The 25,880-nt window shown below is 34.2% G+C and overlaps 1 protein-coding gene across 23 annotated transcripts in view; it reads left to right on the top strand.

Annotated features, from left to right (window-relative positions):
• HDAC9 (histone deacetylase 9) overlaps positions 1-25,880 on the top strand; it is a 900,368-nt gene that overhangs the window by 558,107 nt on the left and 316,381 nt on the right. For 17 of the 23 annotated variants that reach the window (XM_017526856.2, XM_017526846.2, XM_017526847.2 and 14 more), the window contains one exon: positions 13,158-15,770. In XM_017526856.2, the coding sequence (XP_017382345.1) occupies positions 13,158-13,472 (315 nt within the window). In that variant the 3' untranslated portion in view covers positions 13,473-15,770. Of the gene's footprint in view, positions 1-6,994; positions 7,076-13,157; positions 15,771-17,963; positions 17,967-25,880 lie in introns of those variants that run through there. The other 6 variants (XM_017526841.2, XM_017526842.2, XM_017526845.2 and 3 more) reach the window with 2 other exon arrangements.

Consider the following 25,880-nt stretch of genomic DNA (forward strand, 5'->3'; position numbering starts at 1 on the left):
AAATTTTTCAAAATCTCTTTGGGCATTTTTGTTGTAAGGTAATTTGACATAGATCTCTGCCATGCCCCATCCCTATGACAATATTATTCTTTATTTATCTGTTATAATATTAATAGAATAGCACCGATTCATGCCTAACAGTTTCTATTTTAACTAGAATATTAATACCTTTATTAATGTCTATGTTTTTCATATTCATTCCATTAAATCCACAAGAACAGAAATTTTAAGAAAATTCGTACTTTGTTTAGCACTCACTTTAATGAATTATTAATCTATATATGGATGCATTAAACAAATCATTGAATGCTTGGGCAGACACAGTTTTAAGACTAACAAAACAACCTTCAGTGTCCTCATGGAGCTTATAGGATGGGGCGGAGGGAGTGAATTATTCAAACAAACAGTAATACAGTGTGTTAAGTATTAAGAAACAAGACATGAGGAAGAAAACTGTTGACTTTAAGAAAATAAAACTGAGTTTAGTTACTTCTCTGAGTTATCTTATTCTTATTATATCTCACTCCCTTTATTTTTCTTTCTTGCTTGCTTTTTCTCTTTCTTATATGCTCTGTGATAAATATCTTTTGCATTCCTGTGACTGGCTATCAGCCAACACTTTTTTAAAAACTCACATAAATCATGAGATGATATCTTATATATGCCAAGGTTCAGTCTAGATATAAGTATTTATTTTATATTTATTACTGTGATACTTAGGCATTTTTACATGAGTGGTATTTTATCATAATAAAAATATATCTAAGACAAGACCAGTAAATGTGAGGTCAAGCAGATGTCCTGTGTTGGCCTTATTAAAACAGGTAGATGCTGTGTTCTGACAAGCAAGGCATGAGTATTATTAGGCTCAAATGCCAGATCTGAACAAATGGGGAGCTTTCATTAGTTTTTGGAAAAAAATTTGACTGTTTGAGTAGTATCTGTTTTATTCCTTTTCTGACATAATTTGCTAACATGAATGTTATATATTCTCTGAAATCCTTATGATTTATACCCATTCCCTGTCCCCAACTGTCCATCCACAGCAACCTTAGAGAGTATATTCTTTCATGCCTGTGGTCACATACAAACATAGCATGTGTATGTGTGTGTGTGTGTTAATGTGTTTCTTGTAAAGTGTCCCTGAAGGCAGTTATAATGTAGAACTATTTTGCGCACTATTGAAAAAAATATATATTTTGAGAAGGAAATTAATTAGAAGAACAATTCTTTACAGGTGTATATATTCCAAAAAGCTTACATTTTTAAAGTTATATTTCATATTCTCAAACAACAAACAGATTCTTTATATTAGCTGTATTCTAATGTTATTCTATCCATGGCTTACTTGTGAGCAAATTAAATGTATAATTAAAAGTATAATGAGACAAGGGCCATTTACCCACTTGTGACTTTTGATGTACCTGTCTCTTCTAGTGTACCTCCTCCTCCCCTTATTTTAGGCACTGTGCATCTTCTCAGCACCTTCTCCATTGATACCTTGAGAGTAGTGGTCATTTAAACACTATCGGCTCTCTCTTATATGGAAGACATACGATGAGATGAACTCCATACCAGCATTCTTATGTATATTATCCCTTCAGCCTTAACAACTCACTCTTTTTTAGTTCAAGGAAATTAAATTTACAGGGTTGAAGTAGGTTGAGCAAGGTGGTAGGGCTAGTGCAGAGCTGGAATCCTGACATAGGTTTTGTGACACGAAAGCCTGTCCTGAACCTTTTGTGCTTAAAATTTCAGTCCAGGAAACCAGCATTTCCTAATTTTATTTTTATCTAAAAGTAGGAGATTCACAATTAAAAGCAAGGCAAACAAACGAACATTAAAAAAAAGGGGGGGAGTAATCTTATTTTTCTTTTGTACATCTTTAGATTTGCCAGTATGAAGAAATCCCCTTTCCCAACCCTGCTTCCCAACTTTCCACACATTGCCCTCCTTCCAGTTACTCACTTGGCAGTCTTTTGTACGTGGACCTGATGGTGAGACTTTCAGATATCCTGTTGAATTATAAGGTTTCCCAAACGGTGCAGAGTAAATGCAATACAAAGCCAACTACAGCCAGGCCACACTTCATTCCTTTCTCACATGTTGTCACATTGCCATTGTTTTAGATTGGAGAAACATTTTCTCACAGAAGTTCTGGGCAAGCCTGAAGCTGGAAGTTACTGACTTTATCAGGTTCAACTGAAATGCAGATGTTGGCATCTCATCTATGGGTGGTTTGGAAAATGCCTTAAGTTTTGAAAAATGGATGAGTAGAAACTTGAACTGGGCTTTCATTTAGGAAAGTAGGCATTACTGTTGTCAGGTTTAATTTCTCTCCATCCATTTGACAGCTTGTTTCCATGCAGGGTCTTTTAATCACCAATTTAGGATTACATTTTGCCCTTTACATGGATAGTATGTCCAAAAACTTTAGCAAGCAATGAAAGGCAGTCTTAATTTTATAACAGTAAAAAGCTTTCTAGATTATTTATGTATCTATAGAGGTTTACAAAAGAAACTTTGACTTTACCCTTAAATCGATGTTATTTTGAGTTAACTGGTCCAATATAAATAGATTCTTTTAAATATGTAATGGTCTCCGCAAAAATCAACTTATACAATACCAGCTTATATCATCACAAGGAATTTATAAAGATGTATTTCACTAAATAATCACAAGTTGATGGTTTATAATATACAGAAAGTGGCTTTTTATTATTAGATGTGATGAAATCCTCTGTTTGGAAATGAAACTAAATGACCATTTCAGTGGATTAATGTGCAACATTCATAAACATTCGCAGTGCTGCTTTCATAACTTGGAGACCATGGGAAGGGACCTAGACCTTTCCTTTTCACTCTGCACTGTTAATCTAGTCAGAGACGCTTTTATTGAATGAGAAAAACAATAGTTTGACATAACTATGAGGTGAGAAAAGAGGGGGAAGAAAAATATCTGGGGAATTAAACCACGTGAGTTGTTGGACTGATGTTGACTCTAGGCAGTTCAAAGGGAAAGGGAAGCTAAATAATCTGGTTGTTTCCTAACCTTGACAAGTAGTTTCATGTGACAGAATGAAAAAATTAAGTCTTGCTAAGGAATTTTTAATATAGTTAAGTGATTTGTAGACATGAAAACTGCCAGTGGGTAGCAGTCTCTTTTTTTTTTTTTTTTTTTTTTTTTTTTTTTTTTTTTTTTTTTTTTTTTTTTTTTTTTTTTTTTTTTTTTTTTTTTTTTTTTTTTTTTTTTTTTTTTTTTTTACATATTTTGGTAGCTTGCAAGTTTCTGGTTTTAGTTCTTCTTTTCCTATATTTTTCAGTTGTTCTTCTAACTACTTATGAAATCAGGAACTATAGTGACCCTGAAATGTCATCTGGTCTAGAGTACTCCCCTTCCTGCAGGCAGAATTGCATCCAGAGCTATGATCTCTTAAACTAAATGTACTGCCACTCTCTTGCTATTAACCTAGTTGTGTCAGCTAGCAATATAAACTACTACAGTAGTCTCCAGTTATGGAATAATTGATGATGTTCCACAAAGACTTATCTATTAACAACCATTATACTTCATTCTGGAAATGAAAATAAAGAAGGCATGTTCTTTCCCCTAAGTGACTCAAAGACCTGTAAACAGATCATTATAATCAAATGATTCTATAAAATGCATAGCTCATGTGAATTGCAAATCTATAATGCTTTATAGATTTTTCAGGAGAAGTTTCTGAGGTCTTGCACAATTATTTGTTTTGCAAGATTGGTCAAGATATTTAACCTTTTTGTTTAATAATTCCATAATTGGCAGATTTTAGAAGTTTATATAGACGATTGCTGAGAGAACGTATCTGAAAGTGCTTTGTAAACATGGTAAGCACTACTGAAATCTTACACAATATTTATATTCTTCCAAATCTTGGCTGTTGTGAGCAGTGCTGTGACAAACATGGGAGTGCAGGTATCTCTTTGATACACTGATTTCTTTTCTTTTATGTATATACCTAGCAGTAGGATTGCTGGATCATATGGTAGTTCTATTTTTAGGTTTTTGAGGAAGCTCTAGACTGTTCTCCATAGTGGCTGTACTAATTTACATTTCCACCAACAGCTTATGAAGGTTCCCCTTTCTCCACTTGCTCACCTGCATTCATTACTGTCCATATTTTGGATAAAAGCATTTTAAGCGGGGTGAGATGATGTCTCATTGTAATTTTGATTTTCATTTCTCTGATGGTTAATAATGTTCAACATTTTTTCATACAGTGTTGGACATTCTTATGTGTTTTTTTGAGAAATGGCCATTCAGATCTTTTGCCCATTTTAAAATCAGATTATTAGATTTTTTTCCCTATTGAGTTGTTTGAGTTCCACATATATCCTGGTTATTAATCCCTTGTCAGACGGGTAATTCCCAAATATTTTCTCCCATCCTGTGAGTTGTCTTCTCATTTTGCTGATTGTTTCCTTTGTTGATCACTGTGCTTAATTGGGCTTGCCCTGCTTTCCAGTTTACCAAAGTAAGGAATTGATCAATGGGGGGAAGGGAGATGTTTATGAGTTGGGAGAGAGCGATTCACTGGTTTTAGATTTTGTCTATTTTGAGACCCACTCCAAAACCATCAATGATCAGCAAAGAAAACAAGGATGCCTTTCCTCACTGTGCCTCTATTTTCTACTCTTAAGCAGAAAAGGAGGAAAACTTGAGCAGAAACTATACTGTCAACTGAAGATCCTAAAAATTATCAGGGAAAAAAATCCTGTTACGTAATTTTTAAAGGACACGAAATGATGCAGTGCTATAAAAGAAAGGAAAACTGCTTATTTGTGTCCTAGTTAAGAATACTGCTCCTCCACCCCCAACCAAGAAATCTTACTTAAGAATTCCACACTCTTGCTGAAGATTGTATGTTTTGAAAATTCAGTCTACCCATTTCTACTTTTGCCTCCATAAATCCAGTCTTCCATAGCAGCCAAAATGATCATTTCTAAATGCAAACAAAATCATATTATGGTTAAAATACCCTAGTTGTTCCTTCTTGTTTGTAGGATAAAATCCAAACACGTTTACAGGCCTGCAAGGATGTCATGATCTGATTCTTGCCTCCCTTCCCTCACTCTCTGAGCTCCAGCCACACTGGCCCCCTCTTCTATCTTTGGGGAATCTCATTTCACCTCCAGGAGTTGCAGCAGCCACTGTTTTGTATGGAAAGCTCAACCTCCAGGTCTTCTCATGGTTTGATGGTGTTTTGGGGGTCTGTCTAAGCTCATATCTCACCTCTTCAGAGGGGCTTTTATTGCCCATCCAATACTCACCTGCTTACCTTCCTCCATCACTCCCTATCACCTCATTTTTCAGTTGCTAATTTTCTGCCTCCCCTACTGTGTGCTTGGATCTTGCTTGATTGACCATTCTCTTCCCAAGGCCTGGCATATAGTAAATGCTCAATAAAAAATTGTTGGAAGAGTGAAAAAATGAGTGGGCAATGTTCTCAAACTAGTTAGAACAAACCTTTGGTTTCCTTCCCAAAAGGGAATACTTACTGAAGTTACTGAAATATTGGGAAGTTTTGAGAGCCAAGGAGGAAAAAAAAAAATTAGTTGCAGGCATGGTTTTGGACACTCATTTAGAGTTAAAGGATGAATCAGTATTTATTAAAAATTCACTTGGTGCTTAGATTAATTCTGAAGCTTTTTACTAGGGCTTAGAAATGGTATTTTTCCTTTTAGACTTCAATTTGTATGCATAATGAACCAATATTTAGAAAATCTTTCTTCTTGTTAATTTTGGTTCATCTGATTATTTCTCTAAAATGCACAGAAGCGAAATGACATGGAATATTATTTTGGCTTGAGGTTGGAGTTCTACTCCAAGAAGACCTCTCAATTTGAAAGCCCTCCAAGCTCTGCATGTTGTTTTTGAGAACAGTTGGTCCATACCTAATCTATTTGTGAATTGAGACTGAATTTTATCATTATTTTTAAATCTAGTTTCCTTGGAGCTTAAGGGAAAGGTTTTGTCTTCCCAAGGAAGAATATTACATGTATTTAAAAGAAAAAAACAAAAGGAAAACAACAACAATTTGTGCTATTGCCATTCCTCAAGGACAATCTGTCTTAAAATCTGAGGCAAAGTAAGCAAGTGATGAGTTTCATTGAAGGTCATTTTGCATAGTTTAATAATCATATTCAAACACTTGGATTTAATGGTATGTTGACAATGTCAGAAAATCAGATGTCTAAGGAGCCGATTTACTCTTTATACGATCCTGTTCTTACGTTGATATTTTGTATCTAAAGATATTTGTTGGGATGCAAAGGATTTCTGTGGGAAACATTAAAATTACAGAATTTAAGCATATTTTATTTAAAATTACTTATGCTTATAGTGACTTATAGACTTATATCAAGTAATATAACTCACATAGACGTGAACTTGAAGTGCTAACGTGTGAAGATTAGTGATATAGTCTTTAAATACTATTTGATGAATTTTTCATTTGTGCCAGTAGAATATGTGATATTAAACATGAAATATTAGACACTGAAATTTTGGATTTGCTATAATTATGACCTGAGCAGGGATTGATAAGAATTGAAGTTTAGTTGTAATCCTTGAAGATGTTCAAAATTTGGATAAATTACCATGCCATCTGATGCACAGAACATCCATTTGAGTATATATAAGTGCACGGTGTGTGTTACAAACCCAGAATGGTTATAGATTGCTCATGGTATGCATAGTGATGGGCACAATTGTTGTACAGTAGCATGGAGAATAGAGAGACAGCCTGACAGATGAGTATGGGCACAGACAAAAAGCAAAGGAGAAGCTGTGCAGCTGCCCTCTTCTTCATCTCTGCTGGGTTCCCCACCAAAGTAACTCACCTGGTGTCAGACGAGTGGCACACAGTATGTTTTACAGATGAGGCCTCAGCAGAGATTCACACAGGGTTGCACATTTATCTGTCCCACAGATGTTTTGTCTTCTGTTTTCTAGCCAGCAAGGCAACAGCTCGACTTTGCTAGGGGATCACCTCCAGATGTTCAACCAAAGAGAGACCCTGCCACCCCACTGAGAGTAAGCAGACATCTCCTTACTACATCTGAAGGCACTCAGTGGCAGTACAAATTAGAAAAGGGTTAGCCCATACCAGCTTTGCAGTGGTCATATTTGTAGTTGAGAAACACATAGAAAACAACAAATTCCAAACTCTCCCTTTCCTAGTAAATAGTTGGAAATTTACAAATAGCACTAAGTAACTTTTTATTTTAAATATAGAAAATAATTCAAATCTGGCAGGCAAGAATTTCTCTTTGACTTTTGTTTGTAAATTTTCCTTGCTGAAGTTAATTGAAAATTTTTCCACTCTGACAAATTTGACTGTTCAAACAAAAAAAGCCTTAGATACCTAAAATAACAAGTGTAGATTAACTCCCTCTCTGCATTTATGTTTTGCAACACTGGTTCCAGATGTCCAATTTGTCTTATTTTATTTTGTGAATCTTTACAAAGAGCATATTTTATTTTAGAGAAGATGAAAACGGGGTAGTTACTGCCCCTGTAGACATTGATTTTGTTTTATAACTTAGGAGAAAAGTGTCAAAGCATTGTTACTAAGCATTAATAATTTTTCCAGAAACCTATGAAGCTCCAACTAGGTGTCATGTAAGGTATTAGGTACTGGGATATAAAATGATTAAAAACATAAAGCTCATGCCCTATGAGATTTATATCATAGTCAGAGAGAGAACTATATTGCAAACAAAGATGGCGATATGCTAGACAATAATAAGGACTCTAAAGAATGTATATTAGTGAGATAATAACAGAGGTAAAATATGATAAGAAGGAGCCAGTCAGTCATGTCAAGATTTGAGGGAGTAGAGAGAGCACAGCATAGACTCAGGCCTTGTGGGTGAGCAAACAGAGGCCAGGGTGGCTGGAGGATATGAAAAATAAGACAAGATCCTAACTAAGATCAGATAAGTCAGTGGGACCAGGTTGTAGAAAGTCTGTGGACCACGGTAAGAGTTTTGAATTTTATTAATAGGAAGTCAGTGGGAGATTCTAAGCAAAGAGTTAATGTTACTAAAATTATACGTTAAAAAGAATTATTAGAGCTACTGTAAGAGATAGTACTGTTGAAGGCCAAGAGGGCCATCAGGGACACCAGAGTAGGGCCTTTGGGTAGCTTAGGGTGACAATGATGGTATTTAGGAGCACAGTGATAGCAGTTTAAATGGAGAAACATGTCAGGATAAAGGCTTTATTTTTGGAGGTTGAATTGCCAGGGCTTGCTCACAAATTAAATGAAAAAGATGAGTGATATAGAAACAAGGATAAATCCCAAATATTTGGCTCATTACAGTTGGGTAAAGCTGTTTACTCAAATGAGAATGATTGGATGATCAATACATTTGGGTTAGATGGGAATAAAGTTATCTTTGAGGTATTTAATGTTATGATATCTATTAGATATTCTAGATTTAAGAAAGTTAAGTAAGCAGCTAACTATGCAAGTTTGGAGCTCAGGGGAGAGATTGAAATTCTTTATATTAATCCAGTTGTCATCAGAACATATAGCTGTATCAGAGCAAAATGTGGAGTAGAGCGGTTGGTATAAAAAGTTCTAAGTTTCTACTCTTTTTTTAAAACTCACAAATTCATATTTTGCAATCTTAGAGGTGGCTTGTCTTTTTTGGGCACGTGATTCCTTCTTTAAAAAAATAAGCATTTTTAAGAATGTTTATTAGATGATTTTCAAGTTCAGCATTTTATATCTATGTGATTTCTACTCACAAGTTACTGTTTATGTCAAGAAACATTTCTTTTACCAACTATGAAGGAATTCTGCTCTTGGAAAAAGCGGAGGTTGCAGTGAGCCGAGATCATGCCACTGCAGTCCAGCCTGGTGACAGAGCAAGAATCTGTCTCAAAAAAAAAAAAAAAATGTACATATGATAGTTTCCATGAAAACTCAGGGTTATGTTAGTATTAGAGGCTTTCTCTAACTTGCTAATTATGGAAAGTTATATTCTAGTAAATTAACACTCAGTTTGTCTGGTCTTTGGCTGCAACAGTAATAACTGTCTCTTATTTTCAAAACTGCTATGATTTTTGTCTTATTTCCCTTTCCAAAATCCTTCCTCTTTGCTGTCACCTATTAATATCATATTTAAATGGCCCCTGGATTTGGCATCACTGCGGTCATTATTGACCTTAACAAGACATTTTGGTTAAATGGTGTGGAGGAAAGCCTAGTTGGCTGGATTCTAAAGAGAATGTGAATAGAGAAATGAAGACAGTGAAAAGTGATAACTCAAGGAGTTTGATTGTGAAGAGAGGTATGGAATGGTGTGGGTTGGGGAGGAGGTCAAGGAAAGTTTTATTTAAGATGGATGACATTGCTGGAAGTATACTGGTGAGGACATTTCAGCAGAGAGGGGATATGTGTGATGGAGGGCAGAGTGGATAATTGCAGGAGTGGAAGGGATCCAGGGTATAAGCCAAGGAGTTGACTGAGATAGGAGTATAGACATTTCATTCACTGTAACAGCAGGAGAGGGGGATGGGATTGCTTAATAAATGTGCTGGTAGCAGGAGGCTGTTTCTTTTCTGATGCTTCCATTTTTTAAATGAGATGAGACACAAAGGTGTCATCAGGGAGTGAGGAAAAGGGGGGAATGTTAGAGATTTGAAGGCAGGGGATGTAGTATGAAATAGTGAGAGTAAATTAACTAGAAAAGTGGAATAGGGTTGCCAGGCGGCACTGAGACCTCATTGGAGGGTGTAGTCATGAATTTGGAGAACACTCAGCATGATCATAATTTGTTTCTTTCCTAGCTCATTCAGCTGCTTGGGTTTAGCAGAAATTTAGTGTTGACCAAGGTTAGAAGTCTTATTTGTCCAGTGAAACCCATACTGAAAGGGGTAGGAGCACTGATGGTAATATAAATGAGTGGTTTTTAATGATGAAGTGTGGAACCTAGTCCATCAAGAAGGGAAGTTAGCAAATGAAGGGGACAATATGTAGCGATAATGTGGCTTGGAAAACCCACTAGAATGAGGAATGTTTGTGATCAGAATATTCTGAGGATGAGCCAGAAGAAAGGAATGATGTTTGAAATTGAGATTTAGAGGAATGTAGTGTTACTGATAATGATCAGAACTCACTAAGTAAGGTCATAATGTTGGGAAATGAGGTAGAGTGGAGGACAAGACCATTGGAGGTTAGGAGGTGAAGACACTGAGAGGCCATGATGTGGCCAGGGATAGGAAGGAGAAGAATCACAACAGAAGAGTCATTTTACTTGGTGGATGATATTTGTGCCTTCCTCTTAGTTACTATTTCCTGTAATGTCAGACATCTAGAAGCTAGCTAGGGTTCAAAGTCATGTCCCCTCATTCCCACCCCACTTTCCCCAGTAAGCAGGGACTTCTGACATGGCATTTCCTGGACACTGGCTCTCTGGCTTACCTTTGATCCAGCACTCAGTTCCTATTCCATGACCACACATCCCATATAGTTCTTCTGCTATGCTCAAGAGGCACTTACTGGCAGATCTTTTGAACACCTCTCTAGGTACCTACTTGACCCCTTAGTATCATTGGTCCACCAGCTGTACTGAGCAATTTCCCATTAACTTTTCAGCTATGATATGTCAGTGAGAGGGAGAGTTTCTACAGCTCAGTGAGCATTTGTCCAGTCTTCTTACAGATAGTTTCTCTCATGGGCGCCTGCAGCCTCCTTCACCTGGCTAATATCTTTTCTCACATAAATCCCTTTTCCCCACAAGCTCCCTTCACCTGCTGTTATTTGTAGTCAGAGATATGAGTAAGGGTTGCAGCACTGACTGATAGTTCCTCTCGCTCTCCGAATAATGAATGGATATTTGTTACCCGGTGTCATTATTCTTGACATCCCAGCCAAAACTAGGAATTTTTCTTTAATACCTTGCTTCTTTTCTATGCTTGTTGCATATTCTCTCTTAAACAGCTAACTAAACGGGATCCTACAACTTTGTAGTCAAAATTTAGGATGATTATATTGTCTTTTTTCTCCAGAATCTCAGCAGTGTCCAAAGTATTATGTATTAAAGACAAGAAGAGCTTATTAGTACTCAGAATTGGGACAAAAGTCCTGCAAATAGTTTCCTAAAATATACTTAAAGTCATCTAAACCACTATGAAATGAATGTCCTCCTTCTCCTGACTGCCCAGTAACAGTGGCTGTTAGATGGTAGGCACAAAGAAAATTCATATTCAAATTTCTTCATTTTGATATGAGTTTTGTTTGATATATATGTTTTCTTAGCCTGATCATGTCTGATTTATGCTTGATGATATTTAGGTCTTATATGTGTTTTTCCTAAGTTATATTTTATTTCTCTAGATTCTTACTCTTCACCAAAATATATTACAAATTGTATGATGCTCTTTAACAGTATCTTTCAGCACTTTACTCTGCTTCTCAAACTTCACTAGCCTTTTGGTGACTTAGATGCGCTGGTCTCCTTTTCCAATCCAAGATCCCCACACACCCTGCCTTCTACCAGAAATGCTTTCCACTCTTATTTCCACCCCTGCTTCTCACCCCTCTCACAAGTAACTAACTCCTATCTATCCTTCATCCTTTGTGTCTAAACCTAAACATAACACTTCCTCAGCCTGACTTTCTTAACAATCCCCATTTCCACTGCTATGCCAAGCATTATATGCTTTTACAACACCTTGTGTTTCTTTTTTCAAAGCATTTAGCACACTTCAAAATGAGAATAAGTATCGGATGCCTTTTTTAGACACTCACTATAAGCTCCATGAGGGCAGAACAGTGGCTATTTTTCTAATGCTTAGCATGGTGTCTTGAACATAGTTGGCACTCAGTAAATATTTGTTGGAAAAATGAATGAAAACCCCTAATAAATCTACCTGTAGTGAAAGTGAAGGGCTTTGTTAGTGTGTTCAGGGCCATTTGAGGTTGTATGGACTGCAGAAAAGTCTGTAAGCCTAAAGATGCTGAGGTGTCCATCAAAGTCTGAGTACTTAAGTATTCACATTTTAAAACACATATTTTGTAATTATGTGTGAGTAGGAGGTAAGCATGAATTTGACAAATAAAAATCTGCATTCATGTTTATGGTGCTAGTATTGTAAGTGTGCTGCTAGTTATTACAATAATTGGCATGTTGCTTACATAGACACTGACTTAGCAGAAAACTAGCAACTCTTAAAAACACAGTTTAAGATCTACAGTTGATTTAGTCCACAGGGCCATTGTCAAATAAAACAAATGGCCAATGTAAGGTGAAATAATCTTAAAACTTTTTCCACATTTATTAAGCTTTCATCTTATGATATTTTGCTATTGTTTAAGTTAAGCATATTGTCAGTTAACTTTTAAAATCAGTAAGCAGTTAATTGATTGACTTCTGAAGGTTGGGTTCAATCTAATTTATAAAATAAATAATGATTTTTAAATTAATTTCCTTATTTTCTATTATTTAATTTCCATTGAGTCTGTCATAAAACATTTTGTTAAATTTAAAAAAAACATATACCTTTTTAAAGTTCAGAATATCAAAATGAGTATTTCTGTGTCCTACAAATAGATATAAGAAGGCGCTTTATCATTTGACTATGATTACTCTGTATAGGTACAAGAAAATTAGATAGACAAAGACTATGAGCATTTGTATTCTGGCTTTTATAGCATTTAACGTTTGTTGAAAAATGATATTGACAACGCTTTTTTATTACCCCCTTTTATCTTTTGAGAAAAGTATTATTACCTGGTTCAGCTTTCAAAACCTGTCCTTTTGAAAGTTTCAGGATTTCCATGGAACTTTTTTTCCATGGAAAAAAAAAGTTTAACTTTTTCTACACCGTGTTCTAACTGCATTAAAGAGTGATCCATTAAGAAAAAAAAAAACCCAACACTTAAAGACCTTATTCCCTGCCTACCAGACTTACAATATGGGATGATGGTACTACTTCAGATTTAGTATTACTGAGGAAGCTTGTTGCCTACAAGTTCATTCTGAAATTTATGTTCAATGATTAGAAATCACAGTGTATGAGTTATTAGAAATCAAAGTGTGATTTTCTTCTCTGTTACCATCAAGAACTATTGAATTTTGAACCCCTGAACACTCTCTTCTAGCTGCTTTCGAAATCTATTGAACAACTGAAGCAACCAGGCAGTCACCTTGAGGAAGCAGAGGAAGAGCTTCAGGGGGACCAGGCGATGCAGGAAGACAGAGCGCCCTCTAGTGGCAACAGCACTAGGAGCGACAGCAGTGCTTGTGTGGATGACACAGTGGGACAAGTTGGGGCAGTGAAGGTCAAGGAGGAACCAGTGGACAGTGATGAAGATGCTCAGATCCAGGAAATGGAATCTGGGGAGCAGGCTGCTTTTATGCAACAGGTAATAGGCAAAGATTTAGCTCCAGGATTTGTAATTAAAGTCATTATCTGAACATGAAATGCATTATGGTTTTGGTAAATGGATATGATTTCCTATCAGTTTATATTTCTGAATGATTTGAGTTCAGTGTTTAAGGGTTCGAACTAATGCAGATATATGTATGTATCTATATAGAGGTCTCTCTATATTACCGATCTCTATGTAGGTATCAGAGTTTTACTGAAAATCCACTGGTAAGGAAATACCTGTTACACTAAAATTATGATACATAATATCCAAGCAATTAATAGGCTTTAAATTTATCCCAAAGCCTGCTACACCAATTACTTCAAGGAAAATGAATTCACTGTTATTTTTAGTTTATGTGTTGAGATCAGTGACTGCTGGATAGTCTCCCAGTCTGATCAATGAAGCATTCAATTAGTTTTTGATTTTTTTTGAACATGTAGAATTCAATTTTCACATCACTGTACATATTGTATCATACTACAGTCTTGAACACTGTTAAAAGTAGTCTGCCCTTTCCTTCCTCTCTTTTTTTAGTTAAGTAGAAATGTTCTGGTTTCCATGCTAATAGTCCTAGATTATTGTGTAGGTTGCAATTGAACATATTAGTAATACAGGTGGTTTTAAATCTATAGATGCAAATTGCAGCACTACTTTAAATATTAGATTATGTCTCACATAGCACTGCTCATTTTACTTTTATTTTGTGTAATTTGATGACATGTCTGTCAAAAAAGAGCAAATGAAGCAGATGCAAATGTTGGTGAGAAGTTATGTGCAGCATTATGGTCCAATCAGATACAGTACTGTATCTACAATTGCAAAAAACACAGTAACAGGATGATATTATCTGATATCAAGATGTATCATATTTTGTATTGTCACTAGAATCTCTTAAGTATAAATTCCATAATGACACAAGCATATACCATAACATTCTGGCAAATAACAATTAGGCAAGATAGGTTTAACAAAAGAATTTACTTGTACATAATACACCTTCAGAAGGACTATGTCCTTTGATGCTATAAAATACAAACAACTTTGAAGGCAACAGAAGACACTGTTTATTCAAGTCAGTTCTTTGTCAGGTTCCTGCTGTTCTCCTACAGAAAAGTGATTCTGTAAAGCTGAACAGGAAATGCCTTGTGGAAACAGGAAGTCTAAGTGATTCATGTCCTGAGGAATGTAGGAAAAAAAAAATCTGAGGATAGTGTTTTACTCGTTCTGTTTTTAAAGGGCACTCTATGAATTGATTTATTGTCTAAGAAAATAACACCACAAGTAGGGAAATTGTTACGGAAGCTTTTCACTGAAACATTTCCTTCATATTCCCTTTTGATATGTTTACCTTGTTTTATAGGTTTACTTTTGTTAAGCTAGTTAAAGGTTCGTTGTATCAAGACCCCTTTAATATGGATAATCCAAATTGACCTAGAATCTTTGTGAGGTTTTTTTTTTTAATTAAAATATTTATATTTCCAAATCCGAGGTATTTCAAGGTGTAGTATCCTATTTCAAAGGAGATACAGCAGTTTTGCCAAATGTAGACATTGTTCAACTGTATGTTATTGGCACGTATTGTTTACATTTTGCTGTGACATTTAAAAATATTTCTTTAAAAATGTTACTGCTAAAGATACATTATCCTTTTTTAAAAAGTCTCCATTCAAATTAAATTAACATAACTAGAAGTTAGAAAGTTTAAAACTTTTCCATATAATGAAAGTCCTTCTGATAATTTGACAAATAGCTATAATAGGAACACTCCCTATAACCAACATATTTTGGTTAGTATATTCCTTCATATTAAAATGACTTTTTGTCAGTTGTTTTGCATTAAAAATATGGCATGCCTAAGATAAAATTGTATATTTTTTCCATCTCATAAATATTCATTTTCTTCAAAGTCTTTTTTCAATCTCATAAAAAAGGGATAGTGCATCTTTTAAAATACATTTTATTTGGGGAGGAACATGTGGCTGAGCAGACTTTTGTATAATATTACTTCAAAGATATGTAATCACAAACAAAAAAACTATTTTTTATAATGTCATTTGAGAGAGCTTCATCAGTACAGTTGGTGGACGTTATTTGTTTGAATTTGATAGTCTTTGAATTTAATCAAGAAACTACCTGGAACCAGTGAAAAGGAAAGCTGGACTTAAATAATCTTAGAATTAATTGATAAATGTCTCTTTTAAAATCTACTGTATTTATTATAATTTACACCCTTGAAGGTGATCTCTTGTTTTGTGTTGTAAATATATTGTTTGTATGTTTCCCTTCTTGCCTTCTGTTATAAGTCTCTTCCTTTCTCAAATAAAGTTTTTTTTAAAAGATCCCCTTTTATACACTTGGCTTTGTGTAAACTTGCCGTATTTAATCGAAGTTGAAGCTTGAACACTAGATCTCATATATCAAAATATATCACCAGTCTTTGTTGAAACGAGAAAATAAACACATTTTGAGCAGTTACATCTAATATCATTAAAAATAATAAATTCAACAATAATGACTTTTAGCTATTTACATCCAAAATTTTCAAATAGCTAACACATGTAAAATTTGTTGCATTTTTCTTTTGCCAGTGTGACCTTTTTCATAATATGTTATCATGTTTGGTATTTAAATTAAAATGTCAACTTTTAAATATAAAACTTCATCTAAATAGATATTAGTTCCTAACTTTGCTCAACTTCAAAAATTATTTTTAAAAAGTTCAACATAATCTCTTGAATATAACACTCAATAAATATTAAAATGAATACTTTTCCAAGTATCGTAATAATTATGTCTATTACAATGAGATCTTGAAGTACAAGTAGAAAGTGACAACGCATAAATTTAAAGAGAAAATAGTAATTAAATGACCTCCCCTTATATGGTAACAATTATCATAATACCAGTGTGAAGAACAGGAGCCTGATTCAAGTAAAGGAAACTCTACCATACTCTAAGTCACATTAGTGTTGCATTAGAGTACTAAGAAATCTGGAGCTGTCATTATTGACTGTTACAGAATGAATTATCATTTTATAGTACCATAAATTTGATAATACGGTCAGAATTGTAGAAATACCATTAGTGCTAATTATAATTTTCTGAAATTTGCCTTTGAACTATAAAATTACAAGGTTAACTTGGTAACAGAGATCCTAAAATAAGAGGTTAGAAAAATCACGTAAAAAATGTTTTTTAGTATGTATCTGATTTCTGAAGTGTTATATGGTGACTGTTTTAATACAAAGCATTAATCTAACATTAGAAACCTTTCCTTCAGAAAAAATAGTGTTTGCAAACTCTTGGAATAAATAATCATTAGATTTTCTTCTGGCAGTAAAAATTCACCTTCTCATTGGTGAAGGTGCTTGATGAAGTGTAGACTGTTAATTCTCATAGATCTGAGAAAGATAGTCTTTTAGAAATTGTTATATATTGTTTTGGGCTTTTTTCCAAAGGATGCTGAAAAGGAATTCAGACACTAAACATTTTTTTTGAAACCTAGTACTTAACAGATATATAGATAGGCAACATAGTATTGTTTTTAATTTGGCATTTCTTTGTGTTTTTCTTTTTCAATAATTGAATTGTACAATTTTGAATAGCTGTACTATGTATAAATTGTGGGTGTACTATTGAAGATTTACAGTGATAAATAATTTGAGGTCTACAATTTTAACTGTTTATATCAGGAACTTGGAGATACAAAAAAAGAAGTCTGGGACTCTTATTCCCTTTATTATTGATCATTCCTTCATCTCCGTTTTAAGAGGAACATAGAGAAGGCAATCAAAGAATCTGAGTAATACAAAGGACATTGAGAAGGTGACTTTTCAGTCATGCTAACAATGTATCTACTACATAGGCATAAAAATGTTTATATTCTCTTTGTTACATCTCATTTTATAATAACATCTTTGAGGCTATAAACCGAATTTAGGCAATGCAACCTTTAGGGATCATTTTAATTTACAAAAAGATGTTTACTTTTATCACAAACACAAAATGCACCAGTTACTGTTGCAAATGCTTTGTATCTGTTTGTTCATTTGGTCCTCACAATAACCTGATGAAGGAGGTACCATTATCATCCCAATGTAGAGATGAGAGCACTGCAACAGTAAAGTCAAAGTCACTGATTTAGTCACTGATTAAGTCAAAGTTAAAGTAAAGGTCACTGATTTAGGAGGTCTAGCTTTAATTAGAACCCAGGCAATTTGGCACCTGTGGCCCTGTTCTCAGCCTTTACCATTGTACTGTGTTGCTACAACGATTCTTTATATGCCCCATATGCTTGCTTCTGTCAAATTTATTCAATTTGTTATCTCTCCTCATTAGGATTTACCAAACTGTCTTGAATCAATAATCTCTTTTTAATAGTTTCTACAAATTATGAGATTGGTGATTAGTACTCTTTTTTTTTTTCTAATTTTAATGAGGATTAGGGTTAGATGAGTGTTCTAATCCTTACACACATTTTGTTCAACTATTTTTAATCGTGAAAATTCAGGTTTCTTTTTTTTTTGACCATAGCCAGTCCTAGGAAGAAGTGAAACAGAGTGGCCGCACTTGGTTAAGTTTTAGGGGGAAGGAGAAAGGATTTCAGCAGGTGCAGAGCTCTACTTTACTTCTTGCCTTCATTCCCCAGCCAATGCAAAGAAAGTCTAATTTCAAAGCCATCAGGATGCTGCCTTTTACAGACTTTTTAAACCTATCAAGGAAGCACTTGATTATTTTGGCTTAAGTAGTCTGTATAAGATGTTGTGGAAGGGAAAAATAGAGACAGTTGTCACGTTTTAGACCTCTTAAGTGGTATTCTAATGAAAGGTGCATAACAATCCTCTTGAGGGAAACAGGTTCTGACCACACCCTTAGAGGTTCTGATTCTGTTGTTCTGACTGGGAGCTCAGTAATCTACATTTACATTTTTCAAGCCCTTTGAAGAGTCTGATTCAGAAATACTGTTTTGGAGATGGCCAAGTGCCCCAAACCACTTCCTGAAATCTGGCCTGATTTTTAATAGCTTTTACCTAAGATCCTCAGATTCTCTGACTCAGTTTTCAAAATATCCTGTCTCCTATTTTTGTATGTTGTTCTCAGCTGCTTCTGCATTTTAACTCAAGTATAGGCTATTCTCACTATATTTACTAGAATTACTTCAATAGGTTCTAAAACATTCACAGTGCTGTTGTAGCCAGCCATCACTAGTATCTAATTCCCAAACACTTTCATTAACCCCAACTCAAAAAAAGTATCTTGTACCAACTAAGCAGTCACTCCCGTCCACACTCCTTCTTGCCCCTGACAACCGCTAATCTGCTTTATGTCTCTGTGGATTTGCCTGTTGTGGATATTTCATATAAATGAAGTCATGTGTTATATGCCCTTTTGTGCCTGGCTTCTTTCCTTATGTGTAAGATTTTCAGGGTTCATCCACAGCATCAGTACTTCATTCTTATGGCTGAGTAATATTCCCTTTTATGGTTATATGACTTTTTTTGTTCATTCAGCAGTTTCACACAGTTTTCACTTTTATGAATAATGCTGTTGTAAACATTCATGTTACAAGTCTTTTGTGTGAAGATATATTTTCATTTCTCCTGGGTATACATCTACGAGTGAAATTTCTGGGTCATATGGTTAACTGTTTAACTTTTTGAGTAACTGTCAAACTGTTTTCCACATAGTTGAACTATACTTTCCTGCTAGCAATGTATGAGGGTTCCAGTTCCTCCACATCTTCTCCATTTGTTATTTCCCTGTTTTATTGATGGTAGCCATCAAGTGGGTATGCATTGCTTTCATTTTTGCTTTGATTTTTATTTAATTATTGACTAATGATGTTGAGCATCTTTTCATTTGCTACTGGCCATTTCTATAACTTCTTAGGGGCAACATCTGTTCAAGTCCTTTGTCCATTTTCTAATTGGCTTGCTTTTGTTTTTGAGCTGTGCTTTCAGATATGCTTTGGGTACTAGACCTTTATCGGGTATATAAGTTGCAAATATTTTCTCCTATTCTGACAGTTGCCTTTTCATTTTCTTAAGTGTTCTCTGATGCACAAAAGTTTTGCATTTTGCTGAAGTGCAGTTTATCTCTTTTTCCTTTTGAACTGTAATCTCATCCAAGGTTATAAAGATTTATACTTATTTTGTCTTCTTAGAGTTTTATTAATATAATTTTAGCACTTAATTTTAGACCTTTGATCAATTTTGTGTCATACACATTGTTTTTAAAATAATATTCTTTCATGCATTTAAGTTATTTTTAAAGACATATGAACTTCATGATTATTGGACTCATTTTCTCATACATTATCTTCATTTTCCTTATTTCTATTAGTTGATGCTAAAGTAATTGCAGTTTTTGCAACTGCTAGTTGCAATTACTAGTGGATTTTGGTCTTGCTTTTCTGATATTTCTGTGGCTGACCCTTGTTGCTTTCTAGTTTTTGATACTGTTCCTTTTTTTCTTCTGAAAATATCACTGAAATGATACACTCCTATGTTTATTATTTCTTTTTTTCTGGTGCTCTTTAAAAATTGAATCAGTTATTTGTATTCATGAAATGAATATGATTTTAAAATCCTACCTTGGTTGCTCAGTTTTACTAAGTACACTTGAATTTTATGTTGAAGCCAGGTGTGGAGGTGTGCCTGTAGTCCTAGATACCTGGGAGGTGAGGGCAGGAGGACTGTTGAGCTCAGGAGTGTGAGGCCACACTGAGCTATGATCTAGCCTGAGTGATGGAACGAGAGCATGTCTTGAAAAAAAAAATATGTTGAACTAATATTCATGTATTCGCTTTGATCTTTATGCCTCCCCTGACAAAATTTCTGGAAAAAACCCTACATTTGCACTGTCCCAACTAGTAGCCACATGTACCTATTGAACATTTAAAATGTGGACAGCAAGAATTGAGATGCAGCCTAAGTAGAAAATGCACAGCAGATTTCAAAGATATAGTAAAAGAAGTATATTAATATCTCATTAAGGATGATGTCTATCGATTACATATTGAAATAATATTTAAAAGATATGTTAAGTCATATAACATCACTAAATTTAATCTTACCTGTTTTACTTTTTCAATGTGGCTATTCAAAAAGAATATATATGGCTTGCATTTGTGACTCACATATTTTTATTTCTATTTATGTTTCTGCTTTAGATCATCTTCATCTCATTTTATATTTTGTTAATTGACAGATCACATCAATCTGAAAATAGATGGGCTGGGGCTGTAAAACTTGAACAGATGAATATTTGCTCTTGCCAGTATCTTTCTATCACTCTTAATTAATATAGAGGCATAAAATGTTAGTGTTAGCAGATATCTGAGGCATCTTAATGGTGTAAGGGTTTAAAGATCCTTCTCCTTTACCTTAAAGATAACTTGAAGTCTACCATATGTTTTATTATCCATAGTAGTTGTAAGGGTAATTCACTTATTGCTCCATTCTCATCTCAAAGTTAGTAAATTCATCCATAATATGGGCTGGTTTTCCTGCTTTTTCTTTTTGTTGTTGTTGTTGATGAGACCAGCATTTAGACAGTAGGATAGATTATCATATAGTCATCTTTCATTATCTCCATTCCTTTGTCACTTATAGGCAGTTGGTCCTCCTGTTTCTGATTTAGGCTCATCATATTCCTTCACTTCCCCTTTGGCTTTGCTTTCTCCAGCTATTAATGAACAGTAAAACAAATCCATGCTTCTCTCATTGCAGTAGCCCCTTTTTACATCAGTGTGATATTTATCCTAATTCAATTAAGTTACTATAAAATACCAATACCATTTTCCCATTTACTGTGGTACAGCCTACAGTGATTTCTTCCTAATATTTCGACTAAATGGTTTCAGAGAGCTACAGTCCTCATAATTCAACCTTTGTACTCTGACCAGGCCATCTGTGATTTCCCCAGCCCTCCAGAACTCTCCAAGTTGAAATCAGTTCCATAGTTTACCATATAATTCTTCTTTAATCATTATCTATGTGGCATTATATCCTTTTGCTTTTTGAGGTCGATTGTGTTCATCATTGTTCCTAGAGCCACTCAGGCAACCTGTGAAATGCTTAACTGAACTTTAATGGATTTTTTTTTACATTTATCTTATTCAGATATAAATGGCAAAAGGTCATTTTCTTCCACACTATGATTTTATTCTCACTTTTGTTTTCTATGTGAAATATAGAATCATTTTTTACTTGATGGACTATTTGTTGTGTTCAGTGTCCTCATTAGTAATATATTTTCTAAACTGGCTTTAGTAAAAATAGCTGTTATTTAATTTTCATTTTCAGCCAATGGTAAATGATGGAAATTTTTTTCCTGATGAATTTATTATTTAACAGTACTCATACCATATTAATTTATATAATTTATGATTATATATGAATTTGACTATGACTTCTAATATTTAGCATACATTTTAAGATAAAAATATAAAATCTAGATTAATTTGAATGATCTCTTTATAGTATTAATTTTTTTATTTCCATGTATTCTATAGATAATTTTTGAAAGTGAGAGCTTGGAGAGAAGACAAAACGATTCATATTAATCTTTCTTAGAGAGTGAATCAGCCTCCTCTTTATGCATATTTAAAGAAAACTTACGGAATGTGGAAAGTGATGTGCTGTTTTGACTAGGTATGCATCAAAACCTATGTATGCATCAAAAACAGTAGCATTTTGCATTGTCTTTGAGATCTATGCATGAAACTGCATATGTACTCTATTGTGTTCATCATATATATATGTACATATACATGTAATCATGAAGCCCTTTCATGACTTACAGGGAAGTCCTCAGGTTGGAATGTTCTTTGGGAGATCCTGTGAGTACATTATTCCTCTTCTTCCTCTCCACTGCCTTTTCTTCTATCTCCTTTTACCTCCCATAAAAAGAATCCTGGGGCCGGGCACGGTGGCTCACACCTGTAATCCCAGCACTTTGGGAGGCCGAGGTGGGCAGATCACAAGGTCAGGAGATGGAGACCATCCTGGCCAACACGGTGAAACCCTGTCTCTATTAAAAATACAAAAAAATTAGCTGGGCATGGTGGCACATGCCTGTAGTCTCAGCTACTCAGGAGGCTGAGGCAGGAGAATTGCTTAAACCCAGGAGGCAGAGATTGCAGTGAGCCAAGATCGTGCCACTGCACTACAGCCTGGGTGACAGTGAGAGACTCTGTCTTAAAAACAAAATAAAATAAAATCCTGGATTTTTTTCAAGAAACTTTAACTAATGATTCACCAATTTTAAACCAACTCTAGGTATGAATGATTAACTTGATCATTGTTCTGAAGGATGTATTACAGAATGTGTATTGATCAGGGAGGATCTTTGGATAAGCAATGTCTGTGCCCAGGTCTCCTCTAAATTTAATTCCCACCCTATTATCAGCACCAAAGCCATCAATCAGAAAGCAAAACTCAGAAAAATGGCTTTGCTTAGTAGACTGCAGGGGGTTCTCTTGTCATATTTGCATTGGACTCTGCCTTTCTTTCTTTTTTTTATTTTTAAAGCCAGTCAAATTTAGCAGTGCGGGGTTGTATATGGACTCTGTCTTTCTTTGGAATCAGCATGAAATAAAGAATGCTAAGATTTTTCTGTCTCTGCTTTTTAACAAATGTTCTGGGAAACTCCCCTCTCCCCCACCTACTATCTCTAATTAGGTAAAAAGAACTTAGAATGGGAAATCTTGCAATGATTTCTTGATCTTAAGTAATTTGACTGCATGATTTTGAATAGCCATTTGTCCCCTCTCTATTCCCTTCATTTAACATGGTGAAGAGTAAGTCTACTTTACACTATATTTTAGCATCTTAGATATATATTTTGATCATGAAGATGGTACTATCAAATCTTTTTAAAAAGTTTTATACTTTATGAATTATAGCACATTAAATGTTAATTTTTCTGCTGCCTATTATAAATTATTTGATTTTTGCTTAATTATTTGAATTTTCTGACAAACTCATAAAAATACCCAACTTGGTTCCTTTATTATATATATTCTTTATTGCATACATATCTTAAAATCTATGTGTTTTATGTCTTTATATGTTTACAATGGTCAATTGTATAACAATATAACCTTCTTCTGGATATGGAAGCAGATAATATTTTTTTTTTCCTTACAAAGAGGCTCTCCCAGGGATTAAAAAAATTCTAATTTTTAATGTCCTGGGATTTTTGGCCTGCTGTTTAAATTAAAATTTTAAAATTATATTTTTACTGTGTTTACACACAACTTCCTAAATCTTAGTAATTTTTAATCTACTTTTTGAACTATAATTTTCATACAAACTCTACTTGATATATATGTACTTTTTTAAAAATTTTGAGAAATGTATATACCACTACCTAGATAGAGAATATTTCATCATTCCAGAGGATTCTCTCCTGCCCTCTTTGTAATCAGGCTCACATCCTCACCCTCCACCCAGCCACAGTCAACTATTTAGCTGTTTTCCGACATTATACATTAGTTTTTGGGTTTTTTTGTTTTTTTTTCTAGAAGTTCATTAGGTGAATCATATAAAAAACAGTTTGTGATGTTTTCAGTCTGGATTTTTTTTTTCCAATCAGAAAATGCTTCTGAGATCCATCCATGTATATACCAGTGATATGGTCCTATTTATTGCTGAATAGTTAGCCACCATACGGATATGTCACAATTTGCTCATGTATTTGTCTGTTGGTGGAAATGTAGGTTATTTTTAGGTGTGAGTGACTATGAATGAAACTACCATGAATATCTTATAAAAGTTTTTGTAGAAATTTATTTCATTTGAGTTATTAGGAGTGAATATGAGTTGTACACTAAGCATACGGTTAACTTTATAGGAAGCTGCCAAATTATTTTTAATTAATTACTGTTTTACAGTCTCATCAACAATGTATTTGTGTATTACTCTGCATTCTTGTTAATACTTGATACTGTCAGGGTTTTTTTAACTGTATGCATCTAATGACTGCATTATGTTGCTCATTTTTTAAAATTGAGGCATGTCTTTTTATTGTTGGTTATCAAATCATGTATTTTAGATACAATCTATTTCTACATAAATATGTTACAAATAATTTCACCTATTTTGTAGTTGGCCTTCTGTTTGGAAGATTAGAATATTTAAGCACTAACACTAACACTTGATGTGTCCCATTCTATCAATTTGTTCTTCTGTGGTTAGTGCTTTAGTGTCCTTTCAAGAATAATTTGTTCCCATGCTTTCTCCTTCCACCTTAGTTTTTACATTAAAATAAAAGAGTAATTTTGAATTATTTTTATATGATGTGAAGAAAGGTTGAGGTTCATTATCTTACAGAATTATATTTTTCAGCACCTCTTTTTTTTGTTAGAAATCAATTGAACATGTAAGTGTTAGCAGATTTCTGAACTCTTTATTCGATTGATCTCTATCTTTACACCAATACCACAGAATCTTGATTACTTTTGCTATTTAGTAACTCTTAACATTAGAGTTCATTTTTCTCTGCTTGTATATAAGAGTTTTTGGTTAATACTTGTTTTTAGCAAATTGATTATGATGTCCCTTCATGTGGTTTTCTCTGTGTATATCCTTCTTCGGTTCACTGAACTTCTATATCTGTGGGTTTGTACTTTAAAAATTTTTTTAAATGTCAGGTGTTGTTTCATCTGATATGTTTCCTGCTAATTATTTTCTCTCTTTTCTGAGGGGGACTCCAGTTACATATAAGGTACACTGCTTTATATGGTCTCATAGATATTTAAATTTCCATATTTTTCCTCATGTTTTCTTCTGTACATTTTCTATTGCTGTACACATCTCTTCTTCCTAGTGGATGAACTTCTGTTAATCACATCTGGGAAATTTTTAATTTAAGATCTTGAGCTTTTCACATCTAGAAATACAGATATATTTTCCATTTATCTCTGCAATATATTCATGTTTTTCTTTAAATCTTTGAGTGTATTTATGTTTAATGCCCTTGTATGCTAATTCTGTTTTTGCCATTTTGGGGTCTGCTACTACTGCTTAATTTTTCTCTTGAATATGGTTCATATTTTCTTATTCTGTTTAATGTCTAGTAAATTTCCATTCAGTGTTAGACAATTTAAATTGTTGTCTTTCTTTAAAGAACGTTCACTTGAAACATTCAAGTCTTATTTTAAAGTTTTGTTTGTGCAAGTCTATCATAACCTTTACACTCAACTTGGCTTCTCTCTTGCTCACTAAAATTTGTGAGTTCTCTGGAGTGTTTACAGGGATGGATGACCGCAGGGAATAATTAATCTCAGTCTAGGACCCTGGTGCAGGAATGAAGATGGACAGAAAGGATTGAATTCGGTAAATTAGGAGCTAGCAAGTGACTAGCTTCTAAAGTGAAGACAAGATTAACACTGAGTTGAATGAGCTGCTTCAACTCAGTGTTAGTCTTGTCTTCACTTTAGAAGCT

This window comes from Cebus imitator, unplaced genomic scaffold (assembly GCF_001604975.1).
Source record: "Cebus imitator isolate Cc_AM_T3 unplaced genomic scaffold, Cebus_imitator-1.0 Scaffold45, whole genome shotgun sequence".
Taxonomy (NCBI): Eukaryota; Metazoa; Chordata; class Mammalia; order Primates; family Cebidae; genus Cebus; species Cebus imitator.